At 42.5% G+C, this 23,430-nt stretch overlaps 1 protein-coding gene across 1 annotated transcript in view; it reads left to right on the top strand.

Annotated features, from left to right (window-relative positions):
- The window catches only part of UHRF1BP1 (UHRF1 binding protein 1), a 77,704-nt gene that overhangs the window by 35,823 nt on the left and 18,451 nt on the right, over positions 1-23,430 (top strand). The window contains exons 5-14 of the mRNA XM_040249064.1: positions 6,756-6,945; positions 7,428-7,568; positions 7,973-8,143; positions 9,044-9,236; positions 16,291-16,377; positions 16,906-17,076; positions 17,473-17,612; positions 20,177-20,318; positions 20,861-21,054; positions 21,263-22,719. Of these exons, the coding sequence (XP_040104998.1) occupies positions 6,756-6,945; positions 7,428-7,568; positions 7,973-8,143; positions 9,044-9,236; positions 16,291-16,377; positions 16,906-17,076; positions 17,473-17,612; positions 20,177-20,318; positions 20,861-21,054; positions 21,263-22,719 (2,886 nt within the window). The remainder of the gene's footprint in view (positions 1-6,755; positions 6,946-7,427; positions 7,569-7,972; positions 8,144-9,043; positions 9,237-16,290; positions 16,378-16,905; positions 17,077-17,472; positions 17,613-20,176; positions 20,319-20,860; positions 21,055-21,262; positions 22,720-23,430) is intronic.

Here is a 23,430-nt window from a genome sequence, read left to right as displayed (position 1 = left end):
GATCACACCATCATGATTATCTGTGCCATTAAGATCTTTTTTGTACAGTTCTTCTGTGTATTCTTGCCACCTCTTCTTAATATCTTCTGCTTCTGTTAGGTCCGTACTGTTTCTGTCTTTTATTGTGCCCATCTTTGCTTGAAATTTTCCCTTGGTATCTCTAATTTTCTTGAAGAGACCTCTGGTCTTTCTCATTCTATTGTTTTCCTCTATTTCTTTGCATTGATCACTGAGGAAGGCTTTCTTATCTCTCCTTGTTATTCTTTGGAACTCTGCATTCAGATGCTTATATCTTTCCTTTTCTCCTTTGCTTTTTGCTTCTCTTCATGTCACAGCTATTTGTAAGGCCTCCCCAGACAGCCATTTTGCTTTTTTGTATTTTCCATGGGGATGGTCTTGATCCCTGTCTCCTGTACAGTGTCACAAACGTCCATCCATAGTTCATCAGGCACTCTGTCTATCAGATCTAATCCCTTAAATCTATTTCTCACTTCCACTGTATAATGGTTCAGGATTTGATTTAGGTCATACTTGAATGGTCTAGTGGTTTTCCCTACTTTCTTCAATTTCAGTCTGAATTTGGCAATAAGGAGATCATGATCTGAGCCACAGTCAGCTTCCGGTCTTGTTTTTGCTGACTGTATAGAGCTTCTCCATCGTTGGCTGCAAAGAATATAATCAGTCTGATTTCAGTGTTGGCCATCTGGTAATGTCCATGTATAGAGTCTTCTCTTGTGTTGTTGGAAGAGGGTGTTTGCTATGACCAGTGCATTCTCTTGGCAAAACTCTATTAGCCTTTGGCCAGCTTCATTCTGTATTCCAAGGCCAAATTTGCGTGTTACTCCAGGTGTTTCTTGACTTGCTACTTTTGCATTCCAGTCCCCTATAATGAAAGGGACATCTTTTTTCGGTGTTAGTTCTAAAAGGTCTTGTAAGTCTTCATAGAACCGTTTAACTTCAGCTTCTCCAGTGTTCCTGGTTGGGGCATAGACTTGGATTACTGTGATATTGAATGGTTTGCCTTGGAAACGAACAGAGATCATTCTGTCATTTTTGAGATTGCATCCAAGTACTGCATTTTGGACTCTTTTGTTGACCATGATGGCTACTCCATTTCTTCTGAGGGATTCCTGCCCGCAGTAGTAGACATAATGGTCATCTGAGTTAAATTCACCCATTCCAGTCCATTTTAGTTCGCTGATTCCTAAAATGTCCATTTTCACTCTTGCCATCTCCTGTTTGACCACTTCCAATTTGCCTTGATTCATAGAGCTAACATTCCAGGTTCCTATGCAGTATTGCTCTTTACAGTATCAGACCTTCCTTCTATCACCAGTCACGTCCACAGCTGAGTGTTGTTTTTGCTTTGGCTCTGTCTCTTCATTCTTTCTGGAGTTATTTCTCCACTGATCTCCAGTAGCATATTGGACACCCACCGACTTGGGGAGTTCATCTTCCAGTGTTCTATCTTTTTGCCTTATCATACTGTTTTTAGCCTTAGGCCACCATACAGGTACTTTCTGTATTTATTCTGATCATTGTGTATAGATGGAATAGCACATTGTGTGATCATTTGAGACTGGTGTCTTTCTCTTAGCATGTTTCCAAGGTTCAGCTATGTTGTAGTGTAGATGAGTACTTTATTCCTTTTATGGCTGAACAACATTCTGTTGTATGGATATACCACATTTTACTTATCCATTCATCAGTTGATAGACATTTGATTTGTTTCCACTTTTTTTGCTAGCATATTTTGAAATATACTCCTGGGAGAGGGACTGCTAGGTCAAAGGGAAAATGCATTTGATAGACATTGCTAAATATCCCTTTGTAAGGATTTTATAGTTTCGTGTTACTGCCAGCAATGTTTTGAGTTCTTGTTTTCTGGAAACCTTTGTTGTTATTGTTCAGTCACCCAGTCATGTCCAACTCTTTTTGACCCCATGGACTGCAGCATGCCAGGCTTTCCTGTCCTTCACTATCTCCTGGAGTTTGCTCAAACTCATGTCCATTGAGATGGTAATGCCATCCAACCATCTCATCCTCTGTCATCCTCTTCTCCTCCTGTCCTCAATCTTTCCCAGCATCAGGGTCTTTTCCAATGACTTGGCTCTTCCCATCAGGTGGCCAGAGTATTGGAGCTTCAGCTTCAGAATCAGTCCCTCCAATGAATATTCAGGATTGATTTCCTTTAGGATTGACTTTTTTGATCTCCTTGCAGTCCAAGGGACTCTCAAGAGTCTTCTCCAACACCACAGTTGGAAAGCATCCGTTCTTTGGCGTTCAGCTTTCTTTATGGTCCAACTCTTACATCTCTATATGACTACTGGAAAAACCACAGCTTTGACTAAACAGACCTTTGTTGGCAAAGTGATGTCTCTGCTTTTTAATACTCTGTCTAGGTTTGTCATAGCTTTTTTCCCAAGGAGCAAGTGTCTTTTAATTTCATGGTTGTACCCACCGTCCGCAGGGATTTTGGAGTCCAAGAGAATAAAGTCTCCCACTGTTTCCATTTTCTCTCCATCTCTTTGCCTTGAAGTGACAAAATCAGATGCCATAATCTTAGTTTTTTGAATGTTGACTTTTAAGCCAGCTTTTTCACTATCTTCTTTCACCTTCATCAAGAGGCTCTTTAGTTCTTTTTCACTTTCTGCCATAAAGGTGGTATCATCTGCATATCTGAAGTTTTTGATATTTCTCCTGGCAATCTTGATTCCAGCTTGTGCTTCATCTAGTCTGGCATTTTGCATGATGTACTCGGCATAGAAGTTAAATAAGCAGGGTGACAATATATAGCCTTGAGGTACTCCTTTCCCAGTTTTGAACCAGTCTGTTGTTCTATGTCTGCTTCTAACTGTTGCTTCTTGACCTGCATATAGGTTTCTCAGGAGGCAGGTAAGGTGGTCTAGTATTCCCATCTATCTAAGAATTTTCCAGTTTGTTGTGATCCACACAGTCAAAGGCTTTAGTACAGTCAATAAAGCAGAAATAGATGTTTTTCTGGAACTCTCCTGAAAGGTCCAGGAACCTTGCCAATGGACAGTATTGTCAAACTTTAGGATTTTTGCCTAAAGATGACACATGGTATTTCTGTGTGGTTTCTTGGTCAAGTATATTGAGGTACATGGACAGGGAAACCTGGTGTGCTGCAGACCAAGAATTGGACATGACTGAGTGACTGAACTGAACTGATTGAGGTACATAAATCATAAATGTATAGCTTAGTGATTCTTTACAATTAACACATCAAAAATAGACCACTTCCAGAATCCCAAAAGCCTCCTGTGCCCTTCCTAGTCATATCCACCCTCAAGGATAACTTTATCCTCATTTTTAATATCATACATTCAGTTCAGTTCAGTGGCTCAGTTGTGTCTGACTCTTTGCGACCCCATGAATCACAGCACACCAGGCCTCCCTGTCTGTCACCAAGTCCTGGAGTTCACCCAACTCATGTGCATCGAGTTGATGATGCCATCCAGCCATCTCATCCTCTGTCATCCCCTTCTCCTCCTGCCCCCTACCCCTCCCAGCATCAGGGTCTTTTCCAGTGAGTTAACTCTTCGCATGAGGTGGCCGAAGTATTAGAGTTTCAGCTTTAGCATCAGTCCTTCCAGTGAACACCCAGGACTGGTCTCCTTTAGGATGGACTAGTTGGATCTCCTTGCAGTCCAAGGGACTCTCAAGAGTCTTCCCCAACACCACAGTTCAAAAGCATCAATTATTCGGCATTCAGCTTTCTTCACAGTCCAACTCTCACATCCATACATGACCACTGGAAAAACCATAGCTTTGACTAGACGGACCTTTGTTGGCAAAGTAATGTCTCTGCTTTTGAATATGCTGTCTAGGTTGGTCATAACTTTCCTTCCAAGGAGTAAGCGTCTTTTAATTTCATGGCTGCAGTCACCATCTGCAGTGATTTTGGGGCCCCCCAAAATAAAGTCTGACACTTTTCCCACTGTTTCCCCATCTATTTGCCATGAAGTGATGAGACCAGATGCCATGATGTTAGTTTTCTGAATGTTGAGCTTTAAGCCAGCTTTTTCACCATCTTCTTTCGCTTTCTTCAAGAGGCTTTTTAGTTCCTCTTCACCTTCTGCCGTAAGGGTGGTGTCATCTGCATATCTGAGGTTATTGCTATTTCTCCCAGCAATCTTGATTCCAGCTTGTGCTTCTTCCAGCCCAGCGTTTTTCATGATGTGTTCTGCATATAAATTAAATAAGCAAGATGACAATATACAGCCTTGACATACTCCTTTTCCTATTTGGAACCAGTCTGTTGTTCCATGTCCAGTTCTAACTGTTGCTTCCTGACTTGCATATAGGTTTCTCAAGAGGCAGGTCAGGTGGTCTGGTATTCCTTTCTCTTTCAGAATTTTGCACAGTTTATTGTGATCCACACAGTCAAAGGCTTTGGCATAGTCAATAAAGCAGAAATAGATGTTTTTCTGGAACTCTCTTGCTTTTTCAATGATCCAGTGGATGCTGGCAATTTGATCTCTGGTTCCTCTGCCTTTTCTAAAACCAGCTTGAACATCTGGAAGTTCACACATTAGTTTCCCTATTTTTAAATTTATATAAATGTAATAATATAATATGTTGTCATTTGTATCTACATACTTTTAGCTCAGCATGATGTTTTTAAAAGTCATCCATGTGGTTATTTTTCATTAATCCTCATTACTATATGATATTCCATTACATGCCACAATTATCTATTCTGTTGGAGATGGACATTTCATTTGTTTCTACTTTCTGGCTATTTAGCCTACTGTTGCTACATGGGACTGTCCTTTGTCATGAGTGTGGTAGTTAATACATGACTTTATGCATTTGTCAAAACCTTGTATGTGTATCCTGCAAAGAATTATCTATTCTATATGTAAGTTAAAAAATTAATTTTTAACTAAAGAAAAAAGAATAGTTAATGCTATCAACATTCTTATACATGCTTCTTGGTGAACATATGTGCACATTTCTGATTTGTATGTGTCTGCAGTAGAGTTGCAGGGTCGTAGGCTGTGCATATGTTCTGTTTTAGTCCATACTGCTGCACAGTTTTCCAAAGAACTTACACCAGTTTTGCCCCAGCAGTACATAAGCGTTCCATCTGTTAGCACTTAGTATTGCTCTCTTTTTATTCTAACCACCTAATAGTTGTGTCAGATTTTGTTTTTAGTTTGCATTTTTTGATGAGTTATTAGACTTTCAAATATCCTCTTTCATAAAGCATTGATGTTTCTCCCATTTATTTTGGGGGTTATTTATATTTTTCTCTTTAATTTGTAGAAGTTCTTTTTATATTCTGAAAACAAGTCCTTGGTTACATACATGTATTACACATATCTTCTCCTACTGTGTAGGTTTGCTATCACTCCTAATGTTATTTTTTTATTGATCAGACATTATTAATTCTACTGTGGTCCTATATGTCTTTATTTCCCTTTATGGTTAGTGCTTTCTGTGTTTTATTTAAGGAATCTTTTCCTATCTCAAGGCATGAAGATATTCTCCTATGTTTTCTTCTAGCTTTATTATTTGACCTTTCACATTTAGATCTACAATCAATCTTGAAACTGGTTTTTTGTTCATTTGATGCAAGATGAAGGTCAACATTATTTTTTCTTTTTATGGGTAGCCTCAAACTGACCATGCACCGTTATTGAATTTTCCCTATTTCACTGTCATTTTTGTCCTTTGATTCAATGACTCTCAGTGCAGTTTTGATGTATGAGTGAGGTGGAACATCTTTTAATGTTTAATATCTATTTGCATTTATTTTTCTGTGAACTGTCCCTACTTTGTCCCATTTTTATTGGGCTGTTGGTCTTTTTCTTTTCAGTTTTGTTTTTTTTTTCTTTTCAGTTTTGTGAAACTCTTTATACGTTAGAGATATTAGCCCTTTCTGATATAAATTGCAGAGATATGTGTGTGTATGTGTGTGTATTCAGTGTATAATTCCCAGACCTGTTTATCTGTTATAATGAAAACTGTGTTACCTGCATGTCAAGAGTGTCTGTGTTTTCCGTGTCCAGAAGGACTTTAAGGATGGCCTTCATTTCTCCCCCTGCTGTTTTGGGCCTCTCTGAGATGTACAGCTGTGCTCTCTGAGGTGGGTTTGACAGGCAGAGGTGGGTCTGTTCTTGACTCGATTTCATAGGGTTAAACCTCATGCTCACCTGGCTGTACTTCTTTCCTCTTTCACCACTTTCACAGAGCATGTTCTGTCTTTGAAAACATTACTGGAACCGACTGTTTCCTTTCTGTAGTGATAATCTCTCTCCTTACAGACAATAGTCAAATATTTATTCAGGTAGTTTGTGGACTTGGAAAATATTTTTTTCAACTTATTCTTTCTAACCAGAAGGACATTGTTTCCAGGTCAACTCTTTCTTTTATTCCATTCTTGAAAAAGCCCATCAGAAAGGGTACTGCATCATCATAAAAATTTTATATATAAAGCAGAAGTGGGAGGAGAGAACTTTAAAAAAAGCATCCACAGTTCTAGCATCTCAAGACAGGCATTATTAAAAATCTTACCTTAAGTCTTCTATTATGAAGAGTATGTATAGGGAATTCCCTGGTGGTCCGGTGGTTAGGACTCAGCTTTTTAACTGCCTGGGCCTGGGTTCAAACCTCTTGTTAGGAAACTAGGATCCTGCAAGGCATGGTGCAACCAAAAAAGAAAAAAGAGTATGCTGATGCCAAAATCTCACATGATCCTGAATATTGATCCACCTTGTTTGTCGTAGTGAGTATGGCTTTGCTGAGAAGGTGGTGGAGGGGATGTTCATCATCGTCAACTCCATCACCATCAAGATTCACTCCAAGGCCTTCCACGCTTCTTTTGAATTGTGGCAGCTCCAGGGCTATAGTGTCAACCCCAACTGGCAGCAGAGTGACCTCCGCTTCACCCGCATCACTGACCCACACCGAGGAGAGGTGACAGCCCTGCCATTGCAAGGAGGGAGAATGGGAGGGTTCAAAGGATTCATTTAAAAAAAATTATTTATTTTAATTGGGGAATAATTGTTCTACAATATTGTGTTGGTTTCTGCTGTACATCAACGTGAGTCAGCCTTAGGTATACACATGTCCCCTCCTTTTACCTCCCTCCCAGCTTCCACTCCATCCCACCCTTCCAGGTGGTCACAGTTTCAGCTCCCTGTGTCATATAGCAAATTCCCAATGACTATGTTCCTGTCTTGGGTCAAAGGCTTCCCCATTCTTGGGAACCCAAGAATCCCTTCTGTCTCGTGTTACTTTTCCTCAGTTAAGAATTTGTGATCCACTGCCTTCTGTGAGTAGGATCCCAGCTAAGAATGGTGGGGGTCTCTGCCTTGCTAGTCTTTTCCCCTTGGACTTCCTGCCTCTTGATTAATTTCATCCACAATGTTAAGGGATTTTACTTTTTTTCCTTCTAGGTTTTAACATTTAAGGAAATAACTTGGCAAACACTTCGAATTGAGGCAGATGCTACAGACAGTGGTGATCAGGACACAGTCAGCACTCCATTGAGGCTGATTACCAACCAAGGCAGGATCCAGATAGCCCTCAAGAGAAGAGTGAGTGTGTTCTCTGTCCTCACGAAAATGTCCATTTTTCGTTCTCCCAGACAGCGCTGGAGTTGGTGTTTCCTCCTTTTTGTGTGTTATTGGCCCTTGAAACGACATTTGAAAGGGGAGGACCTGCAGTTCAGTGTTGCACTGAATCTACTATTGAGGGAGCATGTCTATTTCCATCATTTTAATTTCGGAAATAGCAATTTCTACCTGTATATGGGGACACAGGCAGTTGATTATTACTGCTTTTTGTTAATCAGAGAAAACTTTTGTAGTCTTCAAAGTACTTGATGTTTTCTTGTATTGAGGATTGAAAAGCCATCTCTGAAATTGGTTGGGCAGTACTCACTTTAAGGAGTTGGGGTGGTACCAGATGTGGAAGCCTGTGTTCTCTGTGACCCCTCCAGACCAAAGATTGCAATGTGATAGCCTCCAAGCTGATGTTCCTGTTGGATGACCTGCTCTGGGTGCTAACGGACTCGCAGCTCAAGGCTATGATGAAATATGCAGAGTCGCTGAGTGAGGCCATGGAGAAGGCCGCCCAGCAGAGAAAGAGCCTGGCCCCTGAACCTGTACAGGTTAGAGGTGAAACAGAGACCCTCCGTGGTGGTGGGGAGGTGGCAGGCCAGACCTAGTTTACACCAGCATAGGTGGAGCCTAGCTTTTGTTCCGCTTATTTGGGAGAATGTGTCATTCACTTCTGTGTGTGCATAGGCTCTGCCTGTGCCTTTATCCAGTTATTCTATTCACTTGGTGCCTCTGGTATGTTAGGTGTACAGTGCTGGCCACTGGAAGGCCTCTTGTTCCTGACCCCGGAACTCTTGCTGTCTTAAAATATGGACCATAAACAAGTTATTACCATATGATGTGATAAGTGCTGTAACAGAGGTGGACACTGTGCCATGAGAGCACAACGAAGAGGGATCCTGGGCTGAACCAGGGCACGTAGGGAAGACTTCCTGGAGGAGGTGTGTTAGCATCAGTCAGATAAGTTCTGGGTGGGAGGGAAGCTTAGAAAAGAGGACTCTGACAGTTACTAGATTAATTATAATTTGGCTTTTTTGGATTCTTTGGGTTGTTTAGATGGGACAGACCTATGTGAGCTACCAAGTGTACCATTATGAGGGGCATCACTGTACCTTAGGAGAGACTTAATGGGCTAGAAGTAAAAAGATGTGTGTTTATTTATATGAATGTAATACCACATGTAATTGTTATCAGTATCCATATAGAAAAGCAAATGAAGTTCCATCATATAAAGAAACAAGTGTAAAATTCTTCAAGGCTATAAAAATGAAAACTTAGGAGATATTACTATTCAGTGTATAATAAAGTGTATATGATTAAAAAGAATGATTATGAGAGGGAAGGGACATCTTATCAAATTGTGGTTTTCTTCAGGCTGAACTAAAGCTTAAGGAAGGCCAGCAAGGAAGCTATCCGGGTCTGGACTTCTTGTTTTTCTCTTTCACACATAGATCACCCCACCTGCCCCCAGCGCCCAGCAGTCCTGGGCCCAGGCCTTCAGTGGCAGCCAGGGCAGCGGCAGCAGCAGCAGCAGCCGTCTCAGCCAGTACTTTGAGAAATTTGACGTGAAAGAGTCCTCCTACCATCTGCTCATCTCGCGCCTGGACCTGCACGTGTGTGATGACAGCCAGTCCCGAGAGCCAGGTATCCTGCAATGCCCAACCTGGGCGGGTGGTCCATCACTGCCTGCAGCTCTGGGGATGGAAGGCTCTTTTCAAGACTCTGTTAGGGTATTTTGTTGGCTTCCTATATCACAGCCTTCCTCAGGTCTCAGTGCTCCTGGGGCAGCTCTCTAGTACTGCTTGTCAGCCTTTAGGGTCCAACAGAACCGCCTGTGAGACAGTAAAATACAGGGGCTGGGCCTCTTCCCAGACCTCACTAAAACAGAATCCTCAAGGACAGAGCCCAAACAGCGTATACTTTTTTTTTTCCTCCCTAGTGGGCATTGTTGACTATTGTTATAAGCTTTCCAGAGGGTAAATTCAACTATTGGAAACCTCAGAATTTTCAGATCTTTGAGTCACTGACTCGATGGACGTGAGTTTGAGTGAACTCCAGAAGTTGGTGGTGGACAGGGAAGCCTGGCATGCTGCAATTCATGGAGTCGCAGAGTTGGACACGACTGAGCGACTGAACTGAACTGAGTCAATTTATATATAAATATGTTCTTCCCAAGCGGAGAGGTTACAGTGTGTTCTTGTCATACTTTTTCATTCATTAGAGCAACTGTTATTAAACACACATACACATTTATTCAGAATGAAAAAGTAATTGACTCATTTCTTTCCTCTATAAGTCTTAGGAAAATCCCTTCACCTCTCTGAGTTTCTTCATTTGTGAACTTGAATTAAATCCTTTCTCACTCACAGGTTGTTATCAGGCTCAAATGAGTTAATATACTGAACCTGGAGGACCTTAATCATAGGCCAGTGTTTGGATTATTAGTTCTCTGCCGCTGGTTCCTTCAGTTCTCTTTGCTCCCCGCCAGCTCCCCTTTGCTGCCAGCTCTGGGTTTAGATGTGTGGTAGCTTGTCCTCTTGCTGCCTTATCGTCTCTGGAGGTTGTGTTTGCCTCTTAATGAGACTTAGACTCACCTTCCTTGGGGGAGCCTACCTTTTATTCCTGGGTCACCAAGCTCCATTGCCTCTTGCTCTGCTCTGCCGTGGTGTTGAAAGGACTTAGCCTCTCTGCACGCCCGTGGTGAGAGAGCTGAAGGAGCAGTGCCAGGGTCAAGATGGCTTCTGCCGCTCACTGGTTTGCTGCCCACTCTTTCTGAAAGTTCTTTGCTAAACCAATTATTATTTTGTTCAGTTATTTCTTCCAAGTGTTACTATGAAGACTTTGGAGTTTGTTTTGTTATGATTCCTTTCAGAAATCTTTATTAAAAATACATTTGGAGAGTTTCATCATCACGCTAGATGAGGGTGTAGAGCCCTGTCTTCTTCATGTAGCAGGGTTCTGTAATCCACACTAAGATGTGAATGGCTAGCCCTCCCTGAAGCCCCCATTTATTTATGAAGCTCAATTAATCTACTCGGTGGATTTTAGGGACATTTTCGATGAGACAGAGGGAAAACGCCCAGCCAACCATACCCAGGTGTGGCATATGACTGTGTGAAAGGCCAAGGAACACGAGGAGTTCTTGTGACTTTGATTCTTCCCCTTGGATTTGGGAAGAAAGGAGAAGGAAGAACTCCATGTTATAGGAAGGGCTCAAAGATTGTCTGGGAGTTGTCCTGGTCAATATGGCAGCCACTAGCCACTAATGGGCACTTGAAATATGGGCTGATCCAAATTGAGTGAAGTTTTGTTTTGCCGTGCCATACAGCATGTGGCATCTTAGTTCTCCAGCCAGGGATCAAACCCTGCATTGGAAACATGGAGTCTTAACCACTGGACCACCAGGGAAGTCCTGCTGATCCAAACCCCACAAGTGTAACATACCTGTGGGATTTCGAAGATATAGTACAAAAAAACACGCAGAATACCTTGATAATTATTTTCATATTGATTGCATGTTAAATAATAATATTTGGAGTATGTTGGTTTAAAGTGTAATAATTAAATTAATTTTACTTTTTGAAAGAAAACCTTTTTTAATGTAGCTACTAGAAAATTTTAAATTATTTATGTGGCTTATGTTACATTTCTATTGGATAACATTGCTCTAAGAGCTTCGGGAGTTGGTGATGGACAGGGAGGCCTGGCGTGCTGTGATTCATGGGGTCGTAAAGAGTCGGACATGACTGAGCGACTGAACTGAGCTGAGAACTCTCTGTCCAATATGGTAGCAAATAGAGAGAGAGATGTGGCTATTTAAATTAAAATAAAAATTAAATAAAGTTAACAATTCAGTTCCTCATTTGCGCCGGTCACATTACAAGTAATCTATGGACCCTAGATGGCGTCACAAAGTCGGACACGACTGAGTGACTGAACTGACTGATGGACCCTAGAAGATGTCCATCATCACAGAAAGTTCTTTTGGACAGTGCTGCTCTAGGGATCGGCTGTATCTATCAGCTTTTTCTTTAAGGACACTATAGCCTGGATGTTGGGGCCTCTGGCTAACACGCTTATCTATCCCTTGGTACTGGAGGTGATGTTGTTGGAAACTTTGTAGGTCATTGAGGACAGGGTGGCTTGGGGTGGGGCAGCACTGTCTCTTAAAATCAGACTGGAGCAGCTTCCGGGAAGAGGTGAGTTGTTGATGGGGAAAAGAGTGTCATTTGCCTCTTTAATTATTTCCCTCAGGTTAAGGGCTGTGAGCCAAAGCTTTCTTTATCTCTCTTCAGGGTACGCTATCCTCTTCCCACCATCTCACTGGAGAATTTTAGTCATTTATGTACACTATTTACTATTTATTTTTCACCTAAGATTATGTGTTTATAATTATATATGTTGATAGTTGGTAATTATATTTGACTTCGATTTTTTGGTTCTAGATCATATTTTAATATGTTCAGTCTGTGTAGTCAATTGTTCTTTTAGTTCCAAATAAATCCAATAGGAGCATGGCTGTGAAACACTCTCCCTCCAGCAGCCTAGGTCATGCATTTTCAGCTGGGACGCTATCACCCTCAGTAGGTAAAAATTCACTCTTTTCTTTAAACAGATATATATCTATTGATGGACTTTCCCCAGTGGCTCGACGGCAGAAAATCTGCCTGCAGTGCAGGAGATGCAGGGGATACACGTTCGATCCCTCAGTTGGGAAGATACCTTGGAGAAGGAAATAGCAACTCACTGCAGTATTCTTGCTGGGAACATTCAAAGGATGGAAGGGCCTGCAGTACGGCAGTCCATAGAGTTGCAAAGAGTCAAAAATGACTGAGCACATACGCAATATTTATGGATATATAATTCACATACCGTACCATTCACCCATGTACAATATACAACTCAGTGTTTTAAAGTGTAATCATAGGGTTGTGTGATCATCACTGCAATCTATTTTGAGAATATTTTTGTCATCTCTAAAAGAAACGCTGTACCCACTAGCTGCCAGTCCCCATTTTGCAGCTCTGAACAACCACTGAGCTTTCTGTCTTGATGTGTGCCTGTTCGGGACATTGAAAATTGTTTTTTTGGTGAGGAGTAGGGATGAAAAAATCTTAGCTATAACAGTGCTTAACTCTATTTCACAAAATTTTATTCCTTAGTATTTAATTTCTCTTATTGAGTTTTCTTGGATATCATATGAGCAATGTTGATATTGCATTCATGGAAGATTAGGGCTATAAACTATGGCAAATAGATGGCTGTGATTAGAGGACTTTGAGTCTTGAAAGTCCTTGATCTCAAAGTCACATGGTGAGAGGTGGCTTCTATATACTTCTTGGCTGCCATTAGCTGCCTCATCAGTGTTGTTTATATTTAATCCTTAGGGTATTTGTTTGTTTGTTTTTTTGGCCATGCCATGTGGTGTGCAAGATCTTAGTTCTCTGTCCAGGAATTGAACATATGCCCGCTGCAATGGAAGTGCAGAGTCTTAACCATTGGACTGCCAGGGAATTCCCATTAATGCTTAGTACTTTTGTAATTTGAACTTTGAGAATTAAATAAAAACAGTTTATATTTTATTGTGTAATTCCACAAATTGTTCAACAAGTCAGTAATTTAATTGTGTTGAGAAAATATTGACACCATCTGAATGCATATCTAGGACCTAGTTAAGCAAAGAGTCGGACACAACTTAATGATTCAAATAACAACAAAGTTAAGCTAAAAGTTATTTTCTCATATTAAGTGAAAGTTGGCTTCCCTGGTGGCTCAGAGGTTAAAGTGTCTGCCTGCAATGTGGGAGACCTGGGTTTGATCCCTGGGTTGGGAAGATCCCCTGGAGAAGGAAATGGCAACCCACTCCAGTATTCTTGCCTGGAGAACCCCAAGGACAGGGGAGCCTGGTGGGCTTCAGATCACGGGGTCGCAAAGAGTCGGACACGACTGAGCGACTGAACTGAACTGAACTGAAAAGGTTAATGAAAAATAATTTTAAGAAATTAATTTAACATTTTTGTTTATTTCAAAAATAATTTTGAATAACTAAAAATTTGATTATATCACTTATGTATTTATATACATTGCTAAAATGCATACATGATGATTCTATACATTATAATTTATATAAGAAATAAATTACATTAAAAGTTACTCAGTAAATACAAAATTAAGTTCAATATTAATAGCTTTAAAGCTTTAACTTAAAAACTTTATTTATTTATTTATTTGTCCACATGGCATGCAGGCTCTTCCCCAGCCAGGGACTGAGCTCACGCCCCCTGCCCTGGAGGTACAGGGCCTTAACCACTGGACCACCAGGGAAGTCCCAAATCTTTTTTTTTTTTTTTGCTCTTTATTTTTTATTTTATTTATTTATTTATTTTTTTGCTTTACAATACTGTATTGGTTTTGCCATACATTGACATGAATCCGCCACGGGTGTACATGAGTTCCCAATCCTGAACCCCCCTCCCACTACCCTCCCCATATCATCTCTCTGGGTCAACCCAGTGCACTAGCTCCAAGCATCCTGTATCCTATATCGAACCTAGACTGGCGATTCGTTTCTTACATGATAGTATACATGTTTCAATGCCCTTCTCCCAAATCATCCCACCCTTTCTCTCTCCCACAGAGTCCAAAAGTCTGTTCTATACATCTGTGTCTCTTTTGCTGTCTCGCATACAGGGTTATCATTACCATCTTTCTAAATTCCATATATATGCGTTAGTATACTGTACTGGTGTTTTTCTTTCTGGCTTACTTCACTCTGTATAATCGGCTCCAGTTTCATCCACCTCATTAGAACTGATTCAAATGTGTTCTTTTTAATGGCTGAGTAATAATACTCCATTGTGTATATGTACCACAGCTTTCTTATCCATTCATCTGCTGATGGACATCTAGGTTGCTTCCATGTCCTGGCTATTATAAACAGTGCTGCAATGAACATTGGGGTACACGTGTCTCTTTCAATTCTGGTTTCCTTGGTGTGTATGCCCAGCAGTGGGATTGCTGGGTCATAAGGCAGTTTGCAATCTACAGATTCAGTGCAATCCCTATCAAGCTACCAGCGGTATTTTTCACAGAACTAGAACAAATAATTTCACAATTTGTATGGAAATACAAAAAACCTCGAATAGCCAAAGCAATCTTGAGAAAGAAGAATGGAACTGGAGGAATCAACCTGCCTGACTTCAGGCTCTACTACAAAGCCACAGTCATCAAGACAGTACGGTACTGGCACAAAGACAGAAATATAGATCAATGGAACAAAATAGAAAGCCCAGAGATAAATCCACACACCTATGGACACCTTATCTTCGACAAAGGAGGCAAGAATATACAATGGATTAAAGACAACCTCTTTAACAAGTGCTGGTGGGAAAACTGGTCAACCACTTGTAAAAGAATGAAACTAGAACACTTTCTAACACCATTCACAAAAATAAACTCAAAATGGATTAAAGATCTAAACGTAAGACCAGAAACTATAAAACTCCTAGAGGAGAACATAGGCAAAACACTCTCCGACATAAATCACAGCAGGATCCTCTATGATTCACCTCCCAGAATACTGGAAATAAAACCAAATCTTTTAACTTAAAAAAATTATTCAGTCTTTCTTAACCTTGCATTGGATAAAAGGAATAAGCTTTCGTACAGATGATATACAGTATATCTGTGGTATTAAATTTCATGGAGAAGGGGCAGTTAGCTAAAAAACATCTAAACAGGCTCCTAAGAGGTACTAATTATGACAAAAAGATTGAGCAGCAGTAACATTGGTGTAGGTTTACCTCTTGGTGGGATGGTGAATAGTCCAGAACTTGGGGTGGTGGTGCCTAGATTGGATGGAAATGACTCTGGCGCACCAGCTGACAGCTAGAAGGCCGCACGGTATTTCCTTTTCCTGGAAATAGGGAGGAAGGGATAGGATGGACGTGCAGAATAGGACAAGTGTTCATCATCACACAGTTGGAGAAGAAATAGTCCCTGTTCTTACTGTGTTTAGAGTCCAGTTGGAGAGATAAGATAGAAACATGGAAAGTTCATTCATTTAGTCAGAATTGAATTCAGGATAAGCAGTAGAATATTTGACTTATTGCAGACCAACTTCGATCTGTGTACACTCTTCTGTCTGTTTGTAAGGTCCTTGTTAATGCAGTGGTTTTGTGTTCCGTCATTCTCTGTATGTGCAGTGTGTCATGACTGTCTGATATCACAGTTTTAGCTCAGATCTGAAAAGAAACAATGTTGGCCCCTGTTTGTTGGGGAGTTTGGCTCATGCCTCTCCAGGCACTGTGTTGAGAGGCAGCAGTACTGGTATTGCCGGGTTTGGGGGAACCGGTCAGTCAGCGTTATCAGGTGTGCCTGTGGGAGACCTAAGATTGGAATTCTGGAATCCTGAGCTTTGCGGCTGCTTTTGTCTCTCTGGATACCGGGCAGCCATTTACAGAGACAATGGAATATGCTTTTCTAAAAAAAAAATAAACACAAACTTTTAGAGTGTATCCTTTGCAGTTCAAAAGAGGATAGCCTCAGCCTTGCAAATCACCTGCCATCATAGCCTGTTGGCTGCTTATGAATCAGCCAGGCCTGGGAGCTGACCCTCAGGAGGACTTTTCAGTGCTTCAGGTGGTGTTTAGGCCTCTTTGTTTCTTATACTACTTTTCACCATTATTTGTCTTTGTAGGCGTCTCTGCAAACAGACTCCTGGGTGGTGCAATGCAGCTAACCTTTCGCAAGATGGCATTCGACTATTACCCATTCCACTGGGCAGGTAGGAGAATGCTGAATGCATGCAGTTTTAGTATGGCTGAGGTGTTGAAGACTGATGCCTGAGTTCACCCCTGATTGTTCAGCAGAAGGTTGCCTGGGACTGCGGCACAGGCTCAGAGAGGCATTGGCTATAGTCTTTTTTCAAGAGGACATCTCTGGAAACTTGCAGAGTCTGCTGTTGATGACTCTTTATCATTGATGAGAAGTAGGAGGGGAGGCAGTGCCTGAGATGTGGCCTTTGATTCTGTGCTCTGCCCCTCACTTCCACTAATTTTAGAGCCTCTCCAGTGGTCCATGGTCAAAGAGGCAGCAGTCAGCAGCTGGCCTTTAGGGAGCCTTAGGAAAAATCACATACAGAGTCCAGAAGAACTTGAGTGCTCTCACTAGATAATTTTTTCTTATCTTAGAGAATTTTGGATTGGTGGTAAGGGATCAGATTCTGAACTATGGAAAGCTATACCAATGGAAAAGAAAAATTAAGACATTGGATCATGATCTTGGACTAAAATCTTTCTGACTTGTTGCACAGGTGACAGCTGTAAACATTGGGTACGTCACTGTGAAGCCATGGAGACCCGAGGCCAGTGGGCTCAGAAGCTGGTGACAGAATTTCAGAGTAAGATGGAGAAGTGGCATGAGGAGACAGATGTGAAACCACCCTGGCACCTGGGGGTAGACTCTTCCTTCCGGAGGAAAGCAGGTGGGTTATGAGGAGCTGGAGGAATCTCCTAACTTTGTCACTTGGCATTTGCCTTTTGAGTATCCAGTGGCAATAAAGCACTGGCCTGGCTAATTATGTAACTTTATTGCACTAAGAGACATTCGTGACTTTTTTTCTTTATGGGTCCTGTTTGTCTCCAGGCAGAGCTGCAATGTGGAAGAGCAGTTGTTAGCATCTCTATTCAGTATTCATCTCTGTTGCCTTGGTCTGAAGGAGAAGATGATTTTTGAGTTCCCTCCAGAAGCTTGCCAGTGTTGACAAGCTCTTTTCTACATGTACCATTAACGATCTTAAGAGTTTTTACTTTCTGAATTCTGTTACTAATGAGAATTGAATGTATCTGAATCTCTTTCCCACCTTCTTATTTTTACTTAGATTCTTTCTCCAGTCCTCGAAAGAGCCCCCTAGAAAGAAGCCCTTCTCAGGGCCGGCAGACAGTCTTTCGGCCTCCAGCATGGAATCGCCTGCGCTCTAGCTGTTTGGTCATAAGGGTGGATGACTTGGACATCCACCAGGTAAGGAGCCCATGATATGGGAAAACAGGGCTGCAAAGAGGCAGGGAAGCAGTTCATTCATTATTCATGTCTCTGCTTTTTAATATGCTGTCTAGGTTTGTCATAGCTTTTCTTCCAAGGAGCAAGCATCTTTTAATTTCATGACTGCAGTCACCATCTGCAATGACTTTGAGCCCAAGAAAATAGTCTGTCACTGTTTCCATTTTTTCCCCATCTCTTTGTCATGAAGTGAGAAGTGATGGGACCAGATGCCATGATCTTTTTTTCTTGTTTGTTTTTTCATTTTTTATTTCTTTTTTTTTCATTTTTTTCTTTTGATCTTAGTTTTTCAAATATTGAGTTTTAAGCCAGCTTTTTCACGCTCTTCTTTCACTTTCATCAAGAGGCTCTTTAGTTTCTCTTTGCTTTCTCCCTTAAAGCTGGTATCATCTGTGTATCTGAGGTTATTGATATTTCTCATGGCAATCTTGATTCCAGCTTGTGCTTCATCTAGTCCAGCATTTTGCATGATGTACTCTACATATAAGTTAAATAAGCCAAGTGACAATATACAGCCTTGACGTACTCCTTTCCCAATTAGGAACCAGTCCATGTTCTATATCTGCTTCTAACTATTGCTTCTTGACCCACATACAGATTTCTCAGGAGGCAGGTAAGGTGGTCTGGTATTCCCATCTCTTTCAGAATTTTCCACAGTTTGTTGTGATCCACACAGTCAAAAGCTTTAGCACAGTCAATAAAGCAGAAGTAGATGTTTTTCTGGAATTCTCTTGCTTTTTCTATGATCCAGCGGATGTGAGCAATTTGATCTCTGGTTCCTCTGCATTATCTAAATCCAGCTTGAACATCTGGAATTTCTCGGTTCACGTACTGAAGCCCAGCTTGGAGAATTTTGAGCATTAGTTTGCTAGCATGTGAAATGAGTACAATTGTGTGGTAGTTTGAACACTCTTTGGCATTGCCTTTCTTTGGGATTGGAATGAAAACTGACTTTTTCCAGTCCTGTGGCCACTGCTGAGTTATCCAAATTGGCTGGCATATTGAGTGCAACACTTTCACAGCATCATCTTTTAGGATTTGAAGTAGATCAGTTGGAATTCTATCACCTCCACTAGCTTTGTTCATCGTGATGCTTCCTAAGGCCCACTTGACTTCACATTCCAGGATGTCTGGCTCTACGTAAGTGATCACACCATTGTGGTTATCTGGGTCATTGAGATATTTTTTTGTATAGTTTTTCTGTGTATTCTTGCCACCTCTTAATATCTTCTGCTTCTGTTCGGTCCATACTGTTTCTGTCCTTTATTGTGCCCATCTTTGCATGAAATGTTCCCTTGGTATCTCTAATTTTCTTGAAGAGATCTCTAGTCTTTCCCATTCTATTGTTTTCCTTTATTTCTTTGCATTGAGCACTTAGGAAGGCTTTCTTATCTCTCCTTGCTATTCTTTGGAACTCTGCATTCAGATGGATGTATCTTTCCTTTTCTCCTTTGCCTTTCACTTCTCTTCTTTTCTCAGCTATTTGTAAGGCTTCCTCAGACAACTGTTTTGCCTTTTTGCATTTCTTCTTCTTGGGGATGGTTTTGATCACTGCCTCCTGTACAGTTTTATGAACCTCCGTCCATAGTTCTTCAGGCCTCTGTCTATCAGATCTAATCCCTTGAATCTATTTGTCACTTTCTCTGTAATTGTAAAGGATTTGATTTAAGTCATACCTGAATGGTCTAGTGGTTTTCCCTACTTTCTTCAATTTTAGTCTGAATTTGGCAATAAGGAGTTCATGATCTGAGCCACAGTCAGCTCCTGGTCTTGTTTCTGCTGACTGTGTATAGAGCTTCTCCAAGTTCGGCTGCAAAGAATATAATCAATCTGATTTTGGTGTTGACCATCTGGTGATGTCCACGTGTAGAGTCTTCTCTTGTGTTGTTGGAAGAGGGTGTTTGCTATGACCAATGCGTTCTCTTGGCAAAACTCTCTTAGCCTTTGCCCTGCTTCATTCTGTACTCCAAGCTCAAACTTGCCTGTTACTCCAAGTATCTCTTGACTTCCTACTTTTGTATTCTAGTCCTCTTATGATGAAGAGGACATCTATTTTTGGTGTTAGTTCTAGAAGGTCTTGTAGGTCTTCATAGAACCATTCAACTTCAGCTTCTTCGGCATTAGTGGTTGGGGCATAGACTTAAATTACTGTGATGTTGAATGGTTTGCCTTGGAAATGAAAAGAGATTCTGTCGTTTTTGAGATTGTACCTAATTACTACATTTCAGACTCTTACTAACTATGAGGGCTACTCCATTTCTTTTAAGGGATTCTTGCCCACAGTAGATATAATGGTCTGATATAATTCTTCTGCATACCCTGCTACAAACATTTCATGAGAAAGATGAACTCATAGATCGTGTTTGTCAGGTGTGAGGATGCCTGGCATCCATGTGAAAATCACTCTACTCCCCGTGACAGACACTGGAAGAATTAATGATAGAGGCTTTATCCTACCTCAGAGGAAACTGGAAATTCTGTTTGGGGTGTGGTACAGATGCTAACAGCCACTTGTGGTTACCTAGGTTTCAACAGCTGGACAGCCAAGTAAGAAGCCATCGACACTCCTGTCCTGCAGTCGGAAGCTTCACAACCTCCCTACTCAGGTCTCTGCCATTCATATTGAGTTCACAGAGTATTACTTCCCTGATAATCAGGAGCTGCCAGGTAAGCATCTGCCCTGGTCATTTCCTCCTGTCTAACTCATCCTGTTCACATTAGTCAGCCTTGGAGTCTCCGCTCCTATTCTGTTTGTTAGGAGTTTTAGGCGTTTGAGTTAGTGTGCCATACTTTTGTTGAAAACTCTGCCCAGAAGATTCCTTGGCTCTCTCTTCTTTTAATTTATTTGTTTTTGGCTGTGCTGGGTCTCTGTGGCTGTGTGTGGGCTTCCTCTAGTGGCGAGCAGAGGCTGCTCTCTGGTTGCAGTGTGTGGACTTCTCAGTGTTGGCCTCTCTTGTTGCGGAGCACAGGTTCTAGGTGCACGGCTCAGTAGTTGTGGCACATGGGCTTAGTTGCCCTCTGGCATGTGGGATCCTCTGGCACCGGGGATCAAACCCGTGTCCCCTACATTGGCAGGTGGACTCTTAGCCACTGGACCACCAGCGAAGTGCAGTACCTTTGCTGTCTTGATAATAAAATGAATATTAGCTGGTAAGTAAGAGTCAAGCAGTTACTTCATTCATGGCAATTCTTTTTTCTCTGCTTTCCAGTTCCCTGTGCCAATCTTTACATTCAGTTAAATGGTCTGACATTTACTATGGATCCTGTCAGCTTACTCTGGGGAAACCTCTTCTGCCTGGATTTGTACCGCAGCTTGGAGCAGTTCAAAGCTATCTACAAGCTGGAAGATTCCAGCCAGAAAGATGAACATCTGGACATCCGCCTGGATGCCTTCTGGTTGAAGGTAGGGTAGAGAATGGGATTTCTGTTCCCTATTGGCAGCCACAGTTGCATTTCTACCATGACTGTAATTCAAGGTTCTGCTCTGCCCATTGGATAGAAAGAAGGAAAGCAGTTTTACAACCCAAATGGTCTGTCATGCGTGTATTAATGGTGGGTTGCAGAGGTGCTCAGCTGGCCGTTCTGAACTGGGTTTCATTTTCTCTCTGAAGGTGAGCTTCCCGCTGGAGAAGAGAGAGCGAGCTGTGTTGCATCGTCCCCAGTCCCTTGTCCTCTGTGCATCAGGCATGACTGCCACCAATACGCGTCACGCTCCATACTGTAGCTGTCCAGACCTCCAGAGTCTCTTCCGGGGTTTTGCTGCTACTGAGTTCTTTCATTCCAGTTATGTTCAGTTTCCCAAGGTACCAGGTGGCTTCAGCCTTCTGCACATGTTTTTTATGGATCACGCCTTCCAGATGGATTCCTGCTTCCCTCAGTCTAGTGTTCTCCCCCCTCAGAGGTGTAAGGCTTCCCAAGACCTCTGGTCCATCCACTTCACCCAGATCTCCTTGGACTTTGAGGGAACAGAGAACTTCAAAGGCCACACCTTGAATTTTGTGGCCGCCTTCCCCTTGTCCATTTGGGCCTGCCAGCCCCTCCGCTGGCAACAAGCGCAGGCACGAAAGCTGCGTATGGCCACAGAAGGGAGGCTGAAACCGTCCGCCAGCTTTGGCAGTCCTGTCCATTCTGAGGCCCTGGCCCCTGACACTATGTCCCATCAGAGGTCGAAGACTGAGCATGATTTAAAAAGCCTGTCAGGCCTTCCGGAAGTCACGGAGATCCTGAAAGAAGGCAGCGGCGGTGTGGACAGCAACGGGCCTCTGACGGAGCTGGAGGACACGGCGGGCATGCACGTGCTCGTGCACTCCCCTGCTCACGTCCGCCTGCGGCTCGACCACTACCAGTACCTGGCCCTCCTTCGCCTGAAGGAGGTGCTGCAGGGTCTTCAGGAGCAGCTGACTAAGGATACAGAGGCCATGACTGGGGCTCCCCTGCAGGACCAGACAGCCTGCATTGGCATCCTCTTTCCCAGCGCGGAGGTGGCTTTGCTCATGCATCCTCCCCCTGGGGCTGATGAGGCTGACTGTGAGGGTTCAGATACTACCAGCCTCATAGACTCAGAGCTGTCTCCTTCAGAGGACCGGGAGCTGAAGTCTGACGCCTCCTCAGAACAGGGCCCAGCAAGCCCCGAGAAGGTTCCAGAAGACAGTGGCAGTGAACATCTGGGTGCATCCCAGGACAGGCCATTGCCTCTCCACAGCAACGGAGAAGTACAGGATGCAGGTTCTCTTGCCCAGCAGGAGGCAGGGAAGGGCTATGAGGCAGCTGATTCCTTACAGGCCAAGAGACCGAGCAGAGCCCAAGCATCTGGCTCACCAGCTGCGTTGAAGCCCCCAGGAAGCAGGGATTCTGCTCTGAATGGACAGGGAGATCTCATTCCTGTGAAGAACATAGAAGGAGAATTATCAAGTGCTATCCACATGACCAAGGATGCCACCAAGGAGGCACTGCATGCCACCATGGACCTCACCAAGGAGGCTGTGTCACTGACCAGGGATGCCTTCAGTCTGGGCAGAGACCGGATGACCTCCGCCATGCACAAGGTGCTGCCTCTGCCCCCGGCCAAGTGAGTGGTTCTCTGCCTCCCTCAGTCGCTTCATCTTTTCCTGCTGGCTCTGGCCACAGGGCTCAGGCCTCCTGCCATGCACACCTGTAGACGGGGAAGCGCCTGTAGTCCAGGAGTGTGTGTAAAATGGGCTAGTTAATGTGGCAAAGGCTTTAGTTTTCAGAGTTGCCTGGAGAGCAGCAGAGGAACTTTCAGGTATTTAGAGGATAATAGGCATTTCAGTCAGAGAGATTTTATTTTCAGGACTACATCTAATCCTGTGATGGGGGAGAACCCAGAATTATAATAAAACAACATAATCCCATGAATTTTCACGGGCCTCCATGTATCTTAGTCTGGTCTTGGGCAATTTTCAAGTCAACATTTATTGTTTCGTAGCATCAAGTTATCTCTTTCACTGATTCCCTATTGTTGATACAGATATACTGTATCAGAATAATAATGCCAGTATGATATTTTATTCTTTTCTGTGGGCCCTTGGGTAATATTTTGTTTGACGTAATCCCACAACAGTCTATGGAGTTTGCTACAGATGTTTGTAGCCCAATTTATAGCTGAGGAAATGGAGGCTTCAGAGACTAGAGCCCATGGATCCTGTCTTTTATACACTGAAAAGCTGGAGCTTTGGATTTGCTCTTTCTGGTACTCCTATCAATATCTGCCAGGGTAATAAAGAAGGGAGAATTTCATCCATTCATGTAACAAGTATTT

This window comes from Oryx dammah, unplaced genomic scaffold (assembly GCF_014754425.2).
Source record: "Oryx dammah isolate SB20612 unplaced genomic scaffold, SCBI_Odam_1.1 HiC_scaffold_11, whole genome shotgun sequence".
NCBI classification, from domain to species: Eukaryota; Metazoa; Chordata; class Mammalia; order Artiodactyla; family Bovidae; genus Oryx; species Oryx dammah.
This window is presented reverse-complemented; position numbering and strand designations above follow the sequence as displayed.